Source organism: Equus quagga, chromosome 1 (assembly GCF_021613505.1).
Source record: "Equus quagga isolate Etosha38 chromosome 1, UCLA_HA_Equagga_1.0, whole genome shotgun sequence".
NCBI lineage: Eukaryota > Metazoa > Chordata > Mammalia > Perissodactyla > Equidae > Equus > Equus quagga.
This window is the reverse complement of record NC_060267.1, coordinates 106,934,608-106,949,091: the sequence shown is the minus strand read 5'-3', so window position 1 is coordinate 106,949,091 and position 14,484 is coordinate 106,934,608. Positions and strand designations below refer to the sequence as shown.

General features: G+C 54.5%; 1 protein-coding gene across 1 annotated transcript in view; it reads right to left on the bottom strand.

Annotated features, from left to right (window-relative positions):
• Positions 1-544: 544 nt before the first annotated feature.
• The window catches only part of SSUH2 (ssu-2 homolog), a 65,272-nt gene continuing 51,332 nt past the window's right edge, over positions 545-14,484 (bottom strand). The window contains exons 9-13 of the mRNA XM_046684145.1: positions 13,253-13,338; positions 11,833-11,925; positions 11,153-11,258; positions 9,212-9,319; positions 545-4,570 (exon numbers count right to left, since the gene is read on the bottom strand). Coding sequence (XP_046540101.1) covers positions 4,424-4,570; positions 9,212-9,319; positions 11,153-11,258; positions 11,833-11,925; positions 13,253-13,338 — 540 coding nt within the window. The 3' untranslated portion in view covers positions 545-4,423. The remainder of the gene's footprint in view (positions 4,571-9,211; positions 9,320-11,152; positions 11,259-11,832; positions 11,926-13,252; positions 13,339-14,484) is intronic.

The window sequence follows — 14,484 nt, the reverse complement described above, 5'->3', positions numbered from 1 at the left end:
GGGTCATTTGTCCTGACTGAAAAAACACAGTGTTCTCATCACTTTCATGTCAAGGGCTGCACGTGAACTAGGGACTGAGGTCGCCCCAGTAAAACCAGCTGACCGCATGGTGAAGGCTGAGGTGTTGGGAATCACAGAGAACGACGGGGACCCGGAGGGAAGGGAGGAACCCTAGGTGGGGGGAGGAAGTCCCTCTTACCTTCTCAGCAGTGATCCTCCCCATCTGGCAAACACATACGCACACACAGATATACACATGCACACACACACACACGATGCATGCATACCATGCACACACACACACATGCACATAGGCACACACCATGCATGCAACATACACACACACACACACACACACCATCACTTCCAGGACCACGTGCCTCCCTGAGACCTGCAGGAAGTAAGCGCAAGGTCAGTCCATATTCCCATTTTTTTGTTTTGTTTTTTTATTTTTTTTCTTTTTCTCCCCAAAGCCCCCCGGTACATAGTTGCATATTCTTTGTTGTGGGTCCTTCTAGTTGTGGCATGTGGGACGCTGCCTCAGCGTGGTTTGATGAGCAGTGCCATGTCCGCGCCCAGGATTCGAACCAATGAAACACAGGGCCGCCTGCAGCAGAGCGCGCGAACTTAACCACTCAGCCATGGGGCCAGCCCCAGTCCATATTCCCATTTTTGATAGTCAAATTGCAGAGGCACAGCAGCTCTGCAACCCCAGCAAATACGGGGAAGGGAAACGCAGGACTCAGGCAGGGCAAGGACCCAGTCGAAGTCTCGCCTCTTTGGTATAAGATGTCAAAGTACACAGGAAACTCCAGAATGCCATCATGGATAAATCTAGCACTTTCTGCCTGCCCCTTAGTGGACAGGTAGCCAGCACCCTGTCCTCCTTCTGATTTCACTGAGGCTGACTCTACCTTGGGTGGGGCAGGGGGGACGTCATGTGACCTAGGCTGACCAATTCAGTCACTGCATTCCCCGCTCAGAGATTGGTTCAAGAATGGGCATGTGACCTGGGACAAGCCACTGAGAGCCTTCCCCGGGACCATTGTGGGAGCTCATTGGCAAATTACCTTATAGCACCCTCTTCTCTGGGATCACTGAGCTCATAGGATGAAATTCTGGAACTGCTGGTAGCTGTCTTACTGCCAAAGGCGGGGAAAGCCCGGCTGAGAGCAACATCAAAAGACAGCAAAGCAGATAGGAAAGGCAGAGGGCAGGAGGACCAGGGAGACTATGTTGGGATAAAATCCTTTGAATGCCTGGATCCAGCTATCCCTGAAGCTGGTAAACTTTGTTAAGGTATAAGAGCTAATCAATGACCTTTGCTGCTTAAGACAATTTGAGTTGCTGTCACTTGTAACCACCACCACCAATTTAGGTCTTACGCATCCTCATCTTATCAAGCTCCCTCTCACGTTGATTCTTTCATTTTCCTCTGCTTATATACAGACTCTCCTGCTATCCTATAGTCTTGGAGCAGAGACTTCAGACCTCCGTGAAACCCCCGCTAAGCCCAGCATGGCTCTGGCCACCTGGCAGAGACCAGGGACTGTCAGTGACTGGTGAAAGACAGGGCTGGTGTCCTCCTTCGGCGGAGCAATAAAGAAAAACCAAGAAAAACTTGGGTCTGATGTTCTTCTAATTCAAAATGAATCAGGCCCAGAGCCACGACCGTGGTGCCCAGTTTTGAGTTAGGGCTGTCGTTGCTTGCTGCTTTCTACCCCCAAGTGACTTCAACTGGGTCTCGGGCTCCAGAGTAACAGCCAGCTCAGCCCCAGGGTAACAGAGAGGGGCAAAAAATAGCAAGTTAAGTCATATCCTGGCTGCCGCGAAGCTCATAAGCACAGATAACACTGCAGGGGAACACGCGCCAGTTATCAGACGGCTGGAGGATCCCGGATTCATGTGGGATTTTGCCAGAACCATCAGAACTAAGGGGTCCTGGGGCTAGTGGCTCACTGGTGCCCCAGTGGAACAGTGTCCCTTTGGACCCACTTCATTCCAGCTGGATTTTCTCATTGGGTTCAAAGCCAACAGTGCGTGTGGGCCAGTGGGCTTCAACCTAAACACACTCAATTCTCCTTTTTTATCCTAAAATGAAATTCATTTATAGCCCACTTACATACCATTATTTTTTTTAAAAGCAATTTAATGCTCAAACTGAAATACAAAGGAGAAATGAGAAGAAAGTCGTTTTCTTAATTTGTGTATTTCAATTTGCGACTGCTCAGGCGTGACCGCGCTGGGAGGCAGAATGAAGTCGTCAGAGTTACAAGCTTGCACTTCAGAGAAGTGAGAGGATCAGAAGCCATTTCAAAGGAGACGTGAAGGAAAGGCGAGGAACAGAGTGAATGCTAAGGAACAAATGAGCACCGCAGGACGGACTAGCGGGTGCGACTTTGTAGACCTGAGCTCTACGTGAACATCAGGGCCACCAGCAGTCGTGTGAGCCGTGGAGGCCGCTCCATTGTCGGACGCGCCCAAGCATTGCTGGACATCAGCATTCCTGGCCTCCAGCCACCAAATGCCAATAGTGTTGCTTCCAATCATTGCAACAGCCAAAAACCGTGCCTTCCATTTGCACAACGCCCCCTAGAGGCAGAAGCATCCCCTGTGACATGGAAGGCCAGAGGCATTGGCCTCCCAGACTTGAGCACGACAGAGCTTCAGGAGGAAGCGCAGGTGGGAAGTCTTGGGGAACCCTCTCTCTTTTCTCTGCCACCAACAGGCTCTGTCCCCAGGGACCAGAGTGCACCCCACCAAAGGATGCACATCGTCCTGCCCTCAGGCTCCCCCACATGCAGAGCCCTTGGCATTGGCTGGGAGCAGCAGGAGCAGGAGGTGAAATCTGAGCCTGGAAGCTTTGCTGGGCTCAGGTGTCTCAGGGCCTCCCAGGTCACTTCCCTTTGCTTCTCAGTCGGGTCCCCCTTGTCTTCCATGCAGTCCCGAGGGCGCCAGACACCCCTCTGAACCCCGCTGCTCCTGTCAACTAGGCCCAGCAGTGTGCAGCTCAGCCAAACTCGGGGAAACAGCAACACCCGAAGAGAATACGGGGAACCCTGGGGTTGGAGTAGCAGCAGGTGAGGCTGCAAGTGCTCATTTGCATATCATTTGTCAAGGATGCCCTGGGGGATGGCCTCAGACTCCCCGAGTCCCCCCAGCCAGGCCTATTATGTCCACACCCTCTCACCCCATGGGGGACAAGGGCTGCAGGCCAGCAGGAGCTTGGGGATCAGGAGGGTACAGACTGGCCCTCTCGGGGTGTGCCTATCCCCTTATCGGTGGGGACAGGTGTCATAAGACAACAAAGGCCTCTGGTTACCCACAGCCAGGTTCACAGAGGCCCGCCTGGCCCTGCACCAGCCCTCTGAAGCCACCTGGGTATTCAGTCTGCAAGGTGTCCCCTCCACCCGCCCAGGCTGGCTGCACCAGGTGGGAGCTCCGGCACATGACTGGGTGCGTAGGACACCCAGGTCACATCCCACTCTGTGGGCAGGTTCTAAGGCCAGCACGTGATGTGAGGACCTGCACGTCCAAAATCACTCTCTGAAATGTACCCCTGCAAAGGCGCCACGTCAGAGATCGGCACAGACCCTCAGTCGACCCAACACAGCACGTTTGTTCTCCATTTAGGGAGTATATCTCTGTTTCTTCAATTGGGCTGTGGCTGAGGGGTGCTCACCCTTTGCCACGTTGTGAGGAAGCCCACGCTGCATGGGGAAGCCACGTGTTGGTGTTCCAGCGGATGGCCCCGGGGGGGTCCCAGCCAACCACCACCGTCAACCGCCAGATCTCAGGGGGAACCAGCCTTCAGATGATTCCAGCCCCTGCCCTTGAGCCACCCCAGCCTTCCAATCTCCCAGGTGAGGCCCCAGACATCATGGAGCCAAGAGAAGCCATCCCCCCGTGGCTGTGTCTGAAGTCCTGACGCACAGAACGCGGGGGGCCGGGGCGGGGGGGGGGGGGGTGGCGGAATTTGGTATGCTATGCCTAAGGGCAATATTTGGTGTGCACGAAGGGGCAGCCAATTTGTGTGTATCTTTAAACATTTCCATAATGCTCAGCCTGGCCAAAGACTCCCACCAGAAGAGGCACACCAGTGCCAAGGCTGACCCGGGAAAAGCAAAATCAAACCACACACTCACTGGGACACGAGCTTGGAGACCGGGGCAAACCCCGCCATTTAAATTATTTGTCCTAAAGGAACGTGCGTAGATGAATTCTCGGGTTAAACGCATGACGATTCCACCGAGGGGCTCCGGAAAGACTTGTGGCTTGACAGACAATAAGCTGAGTTCTCTGGAAGGACATACCAGGGTTAGTATGTGACTGTCCATTGCAGTCAACAACTAGTGAATTCAGAGACCTTGGTTGTCCTCCTTGGCGCACATGAGTGACAGCCCCGGGAGACAGCTGTGCCATGTCAGATGATGGTGCAGCCACAGCAGTACCGCTCGGGGTAGTCCACCACATACACCTTGTGGTCGGTGCCATACACGTAGTAGACAGAAGTCTTTCCTTGATACCAGTAATGAACTTCTGTGAGGGGGATCAGCTCAATGGTCTGGCGCTGAGGAAACAATTGGCCAAGAAAAACTTCAGCCTTCTGTTCAAGTCACTCACCTGCTCAAGAACCTTCAGTAGCTCCCTACTACCCAAGGGAAGAAGTTCATGCTCTGGAGTTGGCATTTTGGCTCTCATCTCCCTCTCTAGATGTATCTCCTACTATGCTTCTTCACATACCCTAAGCTCTGGCCCAAATCGACTTCTCATCTTTAGCCACCATCTGATTCTGGGTTTCACAAAGGAGGGAAACAGGTATCCCCAGGGGCATTCTAGGATGTATGAAAAGCCACCAGCCAAACAGGACACCTTCCAGAAGCATTAATTTTTAGATAGGGGGAAAGAATGGCAGTGAAAGGTGGAGGATAAAGTCATTTTAAACATTTCTAATATTAAAACAACCATGGAGATATTAGGAAGTAGATTTACAGTTTGAATGAAATTTGGCACCACCAAACATTGACACCAAAGAAATCTCAAAGTAAGTGGGTCGGTTCAGACTATTTCCTCAGACTCCTCCCTCCCCCCACCCTGGGTTGTGCATCGACCCTCCTTTGAGAAAAGCCTTTCTGAAATATTCCCCTCCTTTTCCAAAAGGGGAAACTGAGGCCTGTGGGCTCATGGAATTTCAGGTTTGGATAATCACGCAGGTCCAGCCCCATCTGTTTAATGCTCACATCTCCTCCCCAGCATCCACCTCCAGCTAAGAGCCCGGGGTACTCACCACGCCCCCCCCCCCCCCCCCCTCACTAAATGGTCCTAAAATCTCTTTCTCTGGCCCCTTCTCTGAGCAGTTACTCAACAACCTTCCAAAATCTCAGGGCCCTGCGCAGAACAGAGCAGCCCTGCCTTGGGAGAGAACACTGGCCTCCTGTTGACACACCCAACTCCGTCAGCTGGTGGTACTGTTTTGTTAGGGACCACTAGGTACCTGGCTGACATAGGAAAGTTACTCCTGGTCATTGAAGCGAAGCTTTCTTGGGGACTCACTGTGGGCCAGGCTCTATGTCTAAACCCCTACGTTCTTCTGCACCTGTTGCTCCCCTGTCCTAGACTCAGATTTAGGGATCCCAAACCAGAGGGAGGTGGCACGGCTGGCCCAGAGTCAGACCCTCCTACTTGCAGGAAGTTCCCCTCCTTGGGGAAGAGCCCCAAGTCCTCTCGCTGAAGGGCATGGTCCAGAGGCCCCAGGGCAAAGCAGGAAACAGGCCAGGGAGGGGATTTCGAGAAGCAGGCTCCTTACTCTACTGGAGGGGCAGCGGAGGGGCAGCGTGACATTGTGGCAGGAAGGGGACCCAGAGTCAGGGCATGCATTTTCCATGAAGCTTCCTGTGTGGTCCTGCACTTCCTTTCTCTGGGCCTCGGTTTCCTCATCCGTAAGGTGGGGATAAAAACTCCTACGTCACAGAGTCATTGACAACCAAATGAGATCGTGACACTGAGTTTTCTCCGTATGCCAGAAATTGGTCTCCAAGTGATAATTTTGGAAATAAAAGATAGAAGACCCTTCTTGACATTTTGGTACAGAGGACCCAAAATGGGAACTAAGAGGCAAGAGGAGATGGGAGCCAACATCACTGCTCAGAAAGCCTGGACAGTGCAGTCAGGACCACTCGTTTCCAGACTTTCCTACTAACATCAAGTGGGGCTGGTCCGGTGGCCCAGCGGTTAAGTGCACACGTTCTGCTTCAGCGGCCCACGGTTCACCGGTTTGGATCCCAGGTGTGGACATGGCACCGCTTATCAAGCCTTGCTGTGGCAGGTGTCCCACATATAAAGTGGAGGAAGATGGGCACGGATGTTAGCTCAGGGCCAGTCTTCCTCAGCAAAAGGAGGAGGATTGGCCGCAGATGTTAGCTCAGGGCTAATCTTTCTCAAAAAAAAAAAAAAAATGGCCAGCACAGCAATACCATCCCCACCCCGACCTGCCCCCATCTGCTTCCGATTCGAAAGGTCTCTAAGTTTGAGACCACAGATGGGTCAGGACATCAAACGCCATCAAGCAATTATCTTATGATGGGCCGTTTGTCTGTCTGTGCACGGCGGTCACGCCCCTGGGATGAGAGACTCCAGATCTGAGAGTAACAGTGAGGCCCAGTGTCACGCCAGCTGCCTCGTCCTATTGGAGTCCACTCGCGAACTTCTCCATCCTGAACAAAATATCAGCCTGAATCTTTGTCTACACATCCAGGACCAAAAGACAATTTAGGAAAAAGATTCACAGACGTGGCCTGTTCTCGCATTACGTTCCCTTTTAAGGAAAAACGTGCGTCTGCCCTGGTGGCCCCTTCCTTGCTCCAGGACTGGCTCGCAAATGGCTTGTGTTGCCCGAGACAGGGCCGCACTTAGGGGAAAAGCCCCAGGAGCCCCAGGGTCTAGAGCGAGGCCTGCGCCTCCAGCCTAGATCTCAGGCAGGCACTTCCCAGCTGCCAAACGACGGTCCAAAAAGGATGCAAATTGTCAGCCTCGGAAGCAAAACAGGCCCAGGGCGACCACTAGTGTCCAAGCTGCTAAAATCATGTCCTTCCCTCTTCCCAGTCCCGGATACCTCAATATCTGGGCTCTTCGCTGTCACCCACACGATAGGACACTAGTGCAGTGTGAGCAAGCACCCTTGGAGACCGTTCTGGGGTCTTCCGTGGACATCGTTCTCGTGCCCCCAGGTTCCCTCGAATCTGCTTATGCACATCCACCCTCACCACTTCTACGCGCTCTGCTGCTCACAGCTCAACTTGCTTCTTCAGAGAAGAGATCCTTGTGCGGAGCTCTCTGCCCACACGGCGAGCGGAAAGCCCCTGGGAGGATGTGCCATGGCTGGAAGGTGCCAGAGAACAAAATCCCAGCTCCCTCGCCTCCAGGCGACAGCGGCTGAGGGAGGCTCACCCTCAGAGCTCCCGTGGGGTGGGCAGAGGCTGGCCCCCCCCTCTTCCAGCCCCGACGCCCCCACCCCTTTCCTGGCTTCTCCTGGGAGCCCTTCCTTAATAAATGACGTGCACACAAACCCTCCTCTCAGAGCTGCTTCTGCAGAGCCCACCCAGGGCCAGGGCCAACCTCTCTTCTTTCACAGATGAGGACATTGAGGCCCAGGGAAGGGAAGAGAGGGCCTCAAAGCCACAAGTGGGTGCCGCCGCTGAGAAGCAGGCCCTAGGCTGGTAACTGACTTGTCCCTGAAGAATCTGGCCCAAGGAAAAGGCCCTAAATGCCCCCCATGGCTGTTACCCCTGCAAACCCTCGCTGGCTTTCAAAGAGGCGCTTGCGTCTCTTGAATGTGGTGAATTATACATTTAGCTTGGAGATGGGAAATTTGGGTTCTCCCCCACGCTCCTCCACTAAGAAGCTGTGTGACCTTGGTAAATGACTTGCACTCTCTGAGCCTCCTCTGATTTATTGGAAAAGTCTTGGGTTTGGACTAGACCAGGGGTAGCTGAAGATGGCCCAGAGGCCAAAGCCAGCCATCTGCCCATACAGTGTCTTTAGCATTTTTAGAATTTCGTTCTCGATATCGAAATATCAGAAGGTTTCATATAAAAATCTGGACTTCAGAAGGTCTGGAATCTCTGCCCATGTCCTACACAAAGCTGAGTGGTGGTCCCCTTTGGATAAGGGGGCTCTGCCACCCAGCTCTGCCCGGCCTGTGAGTTCGCAGTGCCCCAATTCCATGACTTCAGAGATCCATTCCAGCTCCAAGATGGGAATTACTAATTTTAAATCAAATGCATCCTGCTCTCTCTCTATCTGCAAATAGGGGGGATGTGCAGAGAGAGAAGGGGAAATACTCATTGCTAAGGGAGCAGAAGGAGAAGGGACATTTTGAGCACCAGGTCCCAGCACTTACAGCGAATTACCTCATCCCTATGGAACCCTCCGGGGCGGGGCTAGAGGCTCTTGCTCACAGGTGAGAATCCCGACTTCAAGGAGAAGGAGGTAACCGGCCCAGGACCACCGTGGGACACGGGAGAACGAGGACATGAGCCAGCCTGTAAAACTCAGGCCCCGCTGACAGACCCCCTCACGGAGCTCGGGCGCTGGGCGTTCCCTGGCAGAACCCCCATCCTCCTTCCAGGTGCCCCAGCTGCTGCCAAGGCCACCACTCAGAGCAGCTCCTGGGGACGCGACAGGCACCACCGCCACCTGGTGGCCATCAGGATGCAGCACCAGGCCATCCCTGGCCGTGGATGCTGGGAGAAGACTGGCCTGGGATTCGGGAAGTGCCCTGGGGGCAGGACCCTGCCTGTGACCCTGGATCTCCAGCTTTCCCTCCCCTCTCCGAAGCCAGGGGGTTAGAAGCAAAATCACACAGAGCCACATTGCTTCCTGTTGCTCTCGGGATAAAAACCCAAAGCTCTCACATGTCCAGCGGACCCGCCTGCCCCCGAGGCCCCAAATGCTCTGCTCTGTGCCCTCGGCCACTCTGGCCTCAGGTCTGTCCCTAGTGCTCCCCGGGTTCCTAAACTGAGTCTCCTCCCCTCAATCCACCCCCAGTTGACAGCTTCCTCGTCTGTCCTCCCTGCCATTCTCAGAAAGGAGCCTCCCGACAAAGGGAACACCCCCTTTCCTCCTTTATGTGACCAGAGAGACAGTGCCCTAGGAGCCCCAGCTGGCCCGGGAGCCTGCCCTCCCGATGGCCCCAGGCCCCGACTCCACTCACCTGCTGCAGGACACGGGCCCGGGAGCCCAGGGCTGCGCTGTGCTCGGCAATGCCCCGCTGGGAGGCCAGCGAGATCTCCCGCAGGGGGAAGTCCACAATGGGGTACACCTGCAGGGAGAGACGCGGACGCCCTCGCTGCCCTGGCCCAGATTCCCTGATTCCCACAGAGAACAAGCCTAGAGAGGGAGGGGCCCCAAGGCCTGCAGCGAGCTGGTGGGACTTAAACCCCTGGGTCTCCTTGCTCACCCACATTCCAGCCTCAGGAATTCCAACAAAAAAGAGGGTCTATAGACTCTAGAGAGAGTACTCCTTCACCTGCAGCCACTCGGCCCCCAGCAAGGCTTTGCTGCCGCCTAACTGGGGCTTGGGGTGGGGCCAGGCCTCCTAGCGGCTGATGCCTGAGGTGAGCCTTTAGGAAGCCGGAGTGGTTAGCGTGAAGAAAGGAGGCTGAGGAATAGCATTCAGCCATAAAGAAGGAAGGCCTGCCATTTGCGACAACATGGACGGACCCTGAGGACCTTATGCTAAGTGAAATAAGTCAGACAGAGAAAGACAAACGCCATATGATGTGACTTATATGTGAGATTTAAAAAATAAAGTGAGCTCATAGATACAGAGAATAAATTGGTGGTTGCCAGGGGAAAGGGGAGTGGGTGGAGGGGGTCAAAAGGTACAAACTTCCGGCTATAACTAAGTCCCCGGATGTAATGTATGGCATGGTGACTCTAGTTAGTAATACTGTATTGTGTATTTGAAAGCTGCTAAAAGAATAGATCATGAAAGTTCTCATCACAAGAAAAAAAACTGTAACTATGTACAGCGATGGATGTTGACTAGACTTATTGCGATCGTTTCACAGTATACACAAATATGGAATCATTACGTTGTACACCTGAAACTAATAATGTTACATCAATTATATCTCAATTTTTAAACATTCATATTACAAAATGAAAGAAGCCCATCCGAGAAGGCTACATACTGTAAAAAAATAAAAGGAGGCTGAGCGCCTGGCCCTCTTAGAGAAAACGGCACAAGGAGCCTGCTCAGATGTCCGGTGAAGGCCAAATGCCCCCAAGGCCTACAGCAGGGGACGGCACATCTCTTCTGTAAAGGGACAGAGTGTGGGCCATAGGGTCTCGGTCTCAACTACTCGACTCTGCCCTTGCAGCAGGAAAGCAGCCACGGACAATATGTAAGCAAACACGCATGGCTGTGTTCCAATAAAACTTTATTTATAAAAGCAGGCCAAGGGCCGGAGTTTGCTGACTCTTGGCCTACGAGACCCTCCTGATCTGGCTGCTGGCACCTCTCGTGTCTTAGCTCCTCTCTCCGCCCGGCTTATAGCCCTCCAGCCCCCCTGCCCTCTGCTGTTCCTCACGGCCTCTGTCGTGCTGCTCCCTCCGCTGGGAACCGTTGCTCTGAAGGCCACGTGGTCCACGCCCCCACTGCACTGGGTTCAGTTCTTTGCCAGGGTCACTCCCTGCTCCCAGCTGAAACATCCCCCCACCCCTCCTGTCTCTTTACCCTGCCTGTGTATTTCTCACCGACCCTATCACCATCTGACACTGTGGTGAAAATGTTATTATCTTCTTCTCCCTCACCAGACTGTGAGATCTCTGAGGGCAGGGATTTTGTTCTGTGGTATCCCTGGGGTCTGGAATAGGGCCTGGTATAGGAGGAGGGTCTCCAGGTTTGTGGGGGAGGGGGGGAGGAGGAAGGAGTGAGGGGAGAGGGAGGGAGGAAAGGTTGAGGATGTGGAATTCAAGAGAGACCTGGCCCTATGGGGTCCCAGCAGCCTCTGTTCCACAGGGGCAGCTCTGTTCCCATCCAGCCTGTCTTTCCAAATGAATGCACCCCACAGAAAGCCAGAAGACCCAGCCTCACAGGAGGGGAGGAGGAGCCAGCCTCCTCTGTGGGAGTCTGCTGAGCCCCCCTTACCATCGTGTTCTCATCCTTAAAAAGGTTTTCCCCTTTGGCTTTGGCAAGGAGCTCCGCAGGGCAGTCCAGCTGGTGCTCAGTCACAAACTCAAACAGGCTGTTCTTCCTGGAAGTGAGAGGACGAGGGACGGAAGACGCGGCACGTCAGGTTAAGAACATTGGTCGGAATCAGGCAGACCTGGGCTGGAGGGCGTGCTTGACTACTGGTGGGGACCTCGGGAAAGTTCTTTAGCCTCTGCGCCTCAGCATCCTCATCTGTAAAATGGGAAACTAGTAAAGGACTCCAGTTCCCTTCTGTTACCTCACTTCATCCTCACCTGTGCAGTGCTTAGCAAGAAGAAACAGTTTCTGCACGGGAGCCTTCCCGGCCCTGGGAATTTAGGACGCAGGGACTCTGTTCCCCGACGGGAACGCCCGCGTGCTGAGTGGCTGCTGCCCTACAAGGTGGTGATGTCAGGATCTGAACTCGGGTCTGTCTGCTCTCAAGACCACCAGCATCCCGCGCCCACGCTGTCTCTTCCCAGGACCTCTCCCCTTTCCAGTCACTTTAAACCCTTTTCTCCCAGCAGGTCCCTGCCCTGTGGAAACCCCAACCCAGTGGAGTTTCTCTGCAGAAACCAGTCCAGCCCACGTCCCGCGGCACCCCCGGCAGGCCACGGCGCTGGAATGCGGCCACGTACCACACGATGACCAGCTGGATGAAGTGCAGCAGTTTCTTCTCCCCCTTGCAGGTGGCACAGGTCTTGCTCCCCCGCCCTGAGCACGTGCTGCACCTGACAGGGCATATCGTCAGGACCACTCAGAGAGTCCTGGGGTCCTGGTGGCTTCCAGAGCCCCTGTCCCCGACCCCTGCCAAATCCTTCCTCATGGAGGTGGACTGTGCTGGGCCTGGATGGCTTCCACCTGCCCCACCTCCTCGGGTGCCCCAGCTTCCTGTGGAAACCTCCTTCTCCCACCCAGCCCACGTGGCTCACAGGCTTGCCCCCACCCCTGCTATGACCAGCTTGGGACCTCGGCCTGGCCAATCAGCTTATTCCATCTCCCTGGCCACAGTGACTGACAGAAGGATGGACCATGACCCATGTGAGTGCAATGAGATCCGCCCCAGGACTTTTGTTGGAACTATCAGGAAAGGGACATCCTTTTCTCCTGAAGTTACTAAGCTTGGAGCTGCGGGTGGTCCTCTCTGCCACCACAGAGACAGCCTGCCTGAGAATGACGCCAACACAAAGGAAAGCAGAGTGAGTATGGAGACAGATTCCTGGTGATATGGTTTAAGCACTTGGATCCAGCTGTACTTGAAGCCACCCCAGAAATATACTCTTGAATTTTTCCTTTATACAGGCCTATAAATTTAGTTTTTTACCAAAGCTGATTTGAATTGGATTTCTTTCACTTGTAAATGAAAGAAATCTGAGTTTCTTTCCAAATCAAAGACCTCCTTTAGACAAGTCCACCAAAGCTTCACCTCCTGGCTTGTTAGAGGCCTGGGCCTCAACGAGCCAAACATTCTCATTAACCAACATGACTTTGGATAGTTCCATTCTTCATGGTTTCCTATTTCCCTTTAAAGATTTGTAAAAACATTAAAGAACATGATTTACAAAACATAATGGCCCACTGTTTGCAAAGCCCTGTGGCCAGAGATTGACCTTTGTTGATCATTTAGTCAATCAACCAACCTCCGCCTCCTCCTCCATTCAGGCCCTGTAATGATTATAGGTAAGAGTTTGCCCAGGCCCCTATCCTCAGAAAGCTCAGACTCTCACCTCCAGGTCATTTTCTGTATTCCCTTTCCCACCACATGAGCAGGAACAAGTTTGCTCTCCTTGCCCCGCTTCCTCCCTGCAGGCCTCCTTGCTTACACCCCACCCACAGACTGCCTGATGATTTCTAGTCTTGTTTTGAATATCAGGCCTCAAGGAAAGCTTACCCACTGCACAAACATTTATAGAGCATCTACTATGCACGGAGCTCTGGGGACGCAGGAGTGACAAGACAGATAGGTGCCCACTCGCCTTCCAGAAGGGCAGACAGTGAAAAGCAAGAAAGGCAGCCCACGCAAGCGCTTCCCCTGGGTGCAGGCAGACCCGCTCCTACCTGCGCCTGCCGGAGCCTGAGCACAGCTGGCACCTCCGGGGCTGCCTGGCCCTGCGCTTGGCACCGCTGCAGGAGGGGCACCTTGCCTGTGGACACAACACACCTCCTAAGGAAGTGGGCAGAGGGCAGCCCAAGACCTGGTTCTGGCCCCGGCCTACTGACCTTGGCAAGCCACTTCCCCTCCCTGGGCCTCGGCCCCTTCATCTGCAAAATGGCAGCTTGGGTGGAAGGTATCTTTGGACCTCTCCAGTTGTGGCTTTCAAGGATTCTACATCCTAACAGCCCTGTTTCTCCTGAGACGTCAGCCTCTCCTGCTCCTCTCTGATTCCCACGACCCCCAGGACTGTCCCCTGACCAAACAGCCATGGCCAGAGGGAGAGGGGTGGGCTGGCGAGGGACCTGGTACTGGAGACGGGGAGCTGTGGCTTAGGAAGGCCCCCAGGGGTGACCCCGGCTACGCTCCCCCAGTTGGCTCAGCGTGGGCTCTGGAGACCTTCCAGAGAAAGCCTGAGGGGGGAGGGAGAGGAGGACAAGGGGCAGGGGGTGGAGGAAGGAACAGGAAAGGCCAGAGGGAGGGGCCCTGGGAGAGCCATGAGGAGGCGCATGGCAGGAGTGAGGACACAGGAGGAGAGAGAAGCGAGGCGGCCGCAGTGGGGCCCCCGATGGTGTGTGAGTGGGTGGAGGAATGAGCTCATGCAGGTGGAAAGCCGGCAGAGAGAAGGATGGAGGGGGGCGCAGCTTCCAGTGGCCGGTGGTCAGCACGTGTCCAAAGGACTAGGCACAAACGGGGAGGGCTCAGAACACGTGCGGAGCTTGGTCCTCCTCCTGGGATGGTGAGTGGCCCTGCAGGTCTCTGAAAAGAAGGCTGATGCCATGAGAGCCTGGCAGCGTGCTTCGGGGCCTGCACTGGGGTGAACAGTGTGCCCCCCGCACACAAATTTACGTCCACCAGAACCTCAGGATGTGCCCTCATTTGGAAACAGTCCCTGCAGATGTAATTAGTTAGGATGAGGTCATACCGGAGTGGGGTGGGCCCCTAACTCCAGTGATTGGGGTCCGTATAAGAAGGCCATGAGGGGACGCAGACACGCCTGGGGAAGGCCTCGGGACAACGGAGGCAGCGGTTGGAGTGATAACAGCTACAGCCGAGGATCGCCGGCAGCCGGCAGAAGCTAGGAAGGTGGCTTCTCCCTCTGAGCCTCCAGAAGGAGCCAACCCTGCTGACACCTTAA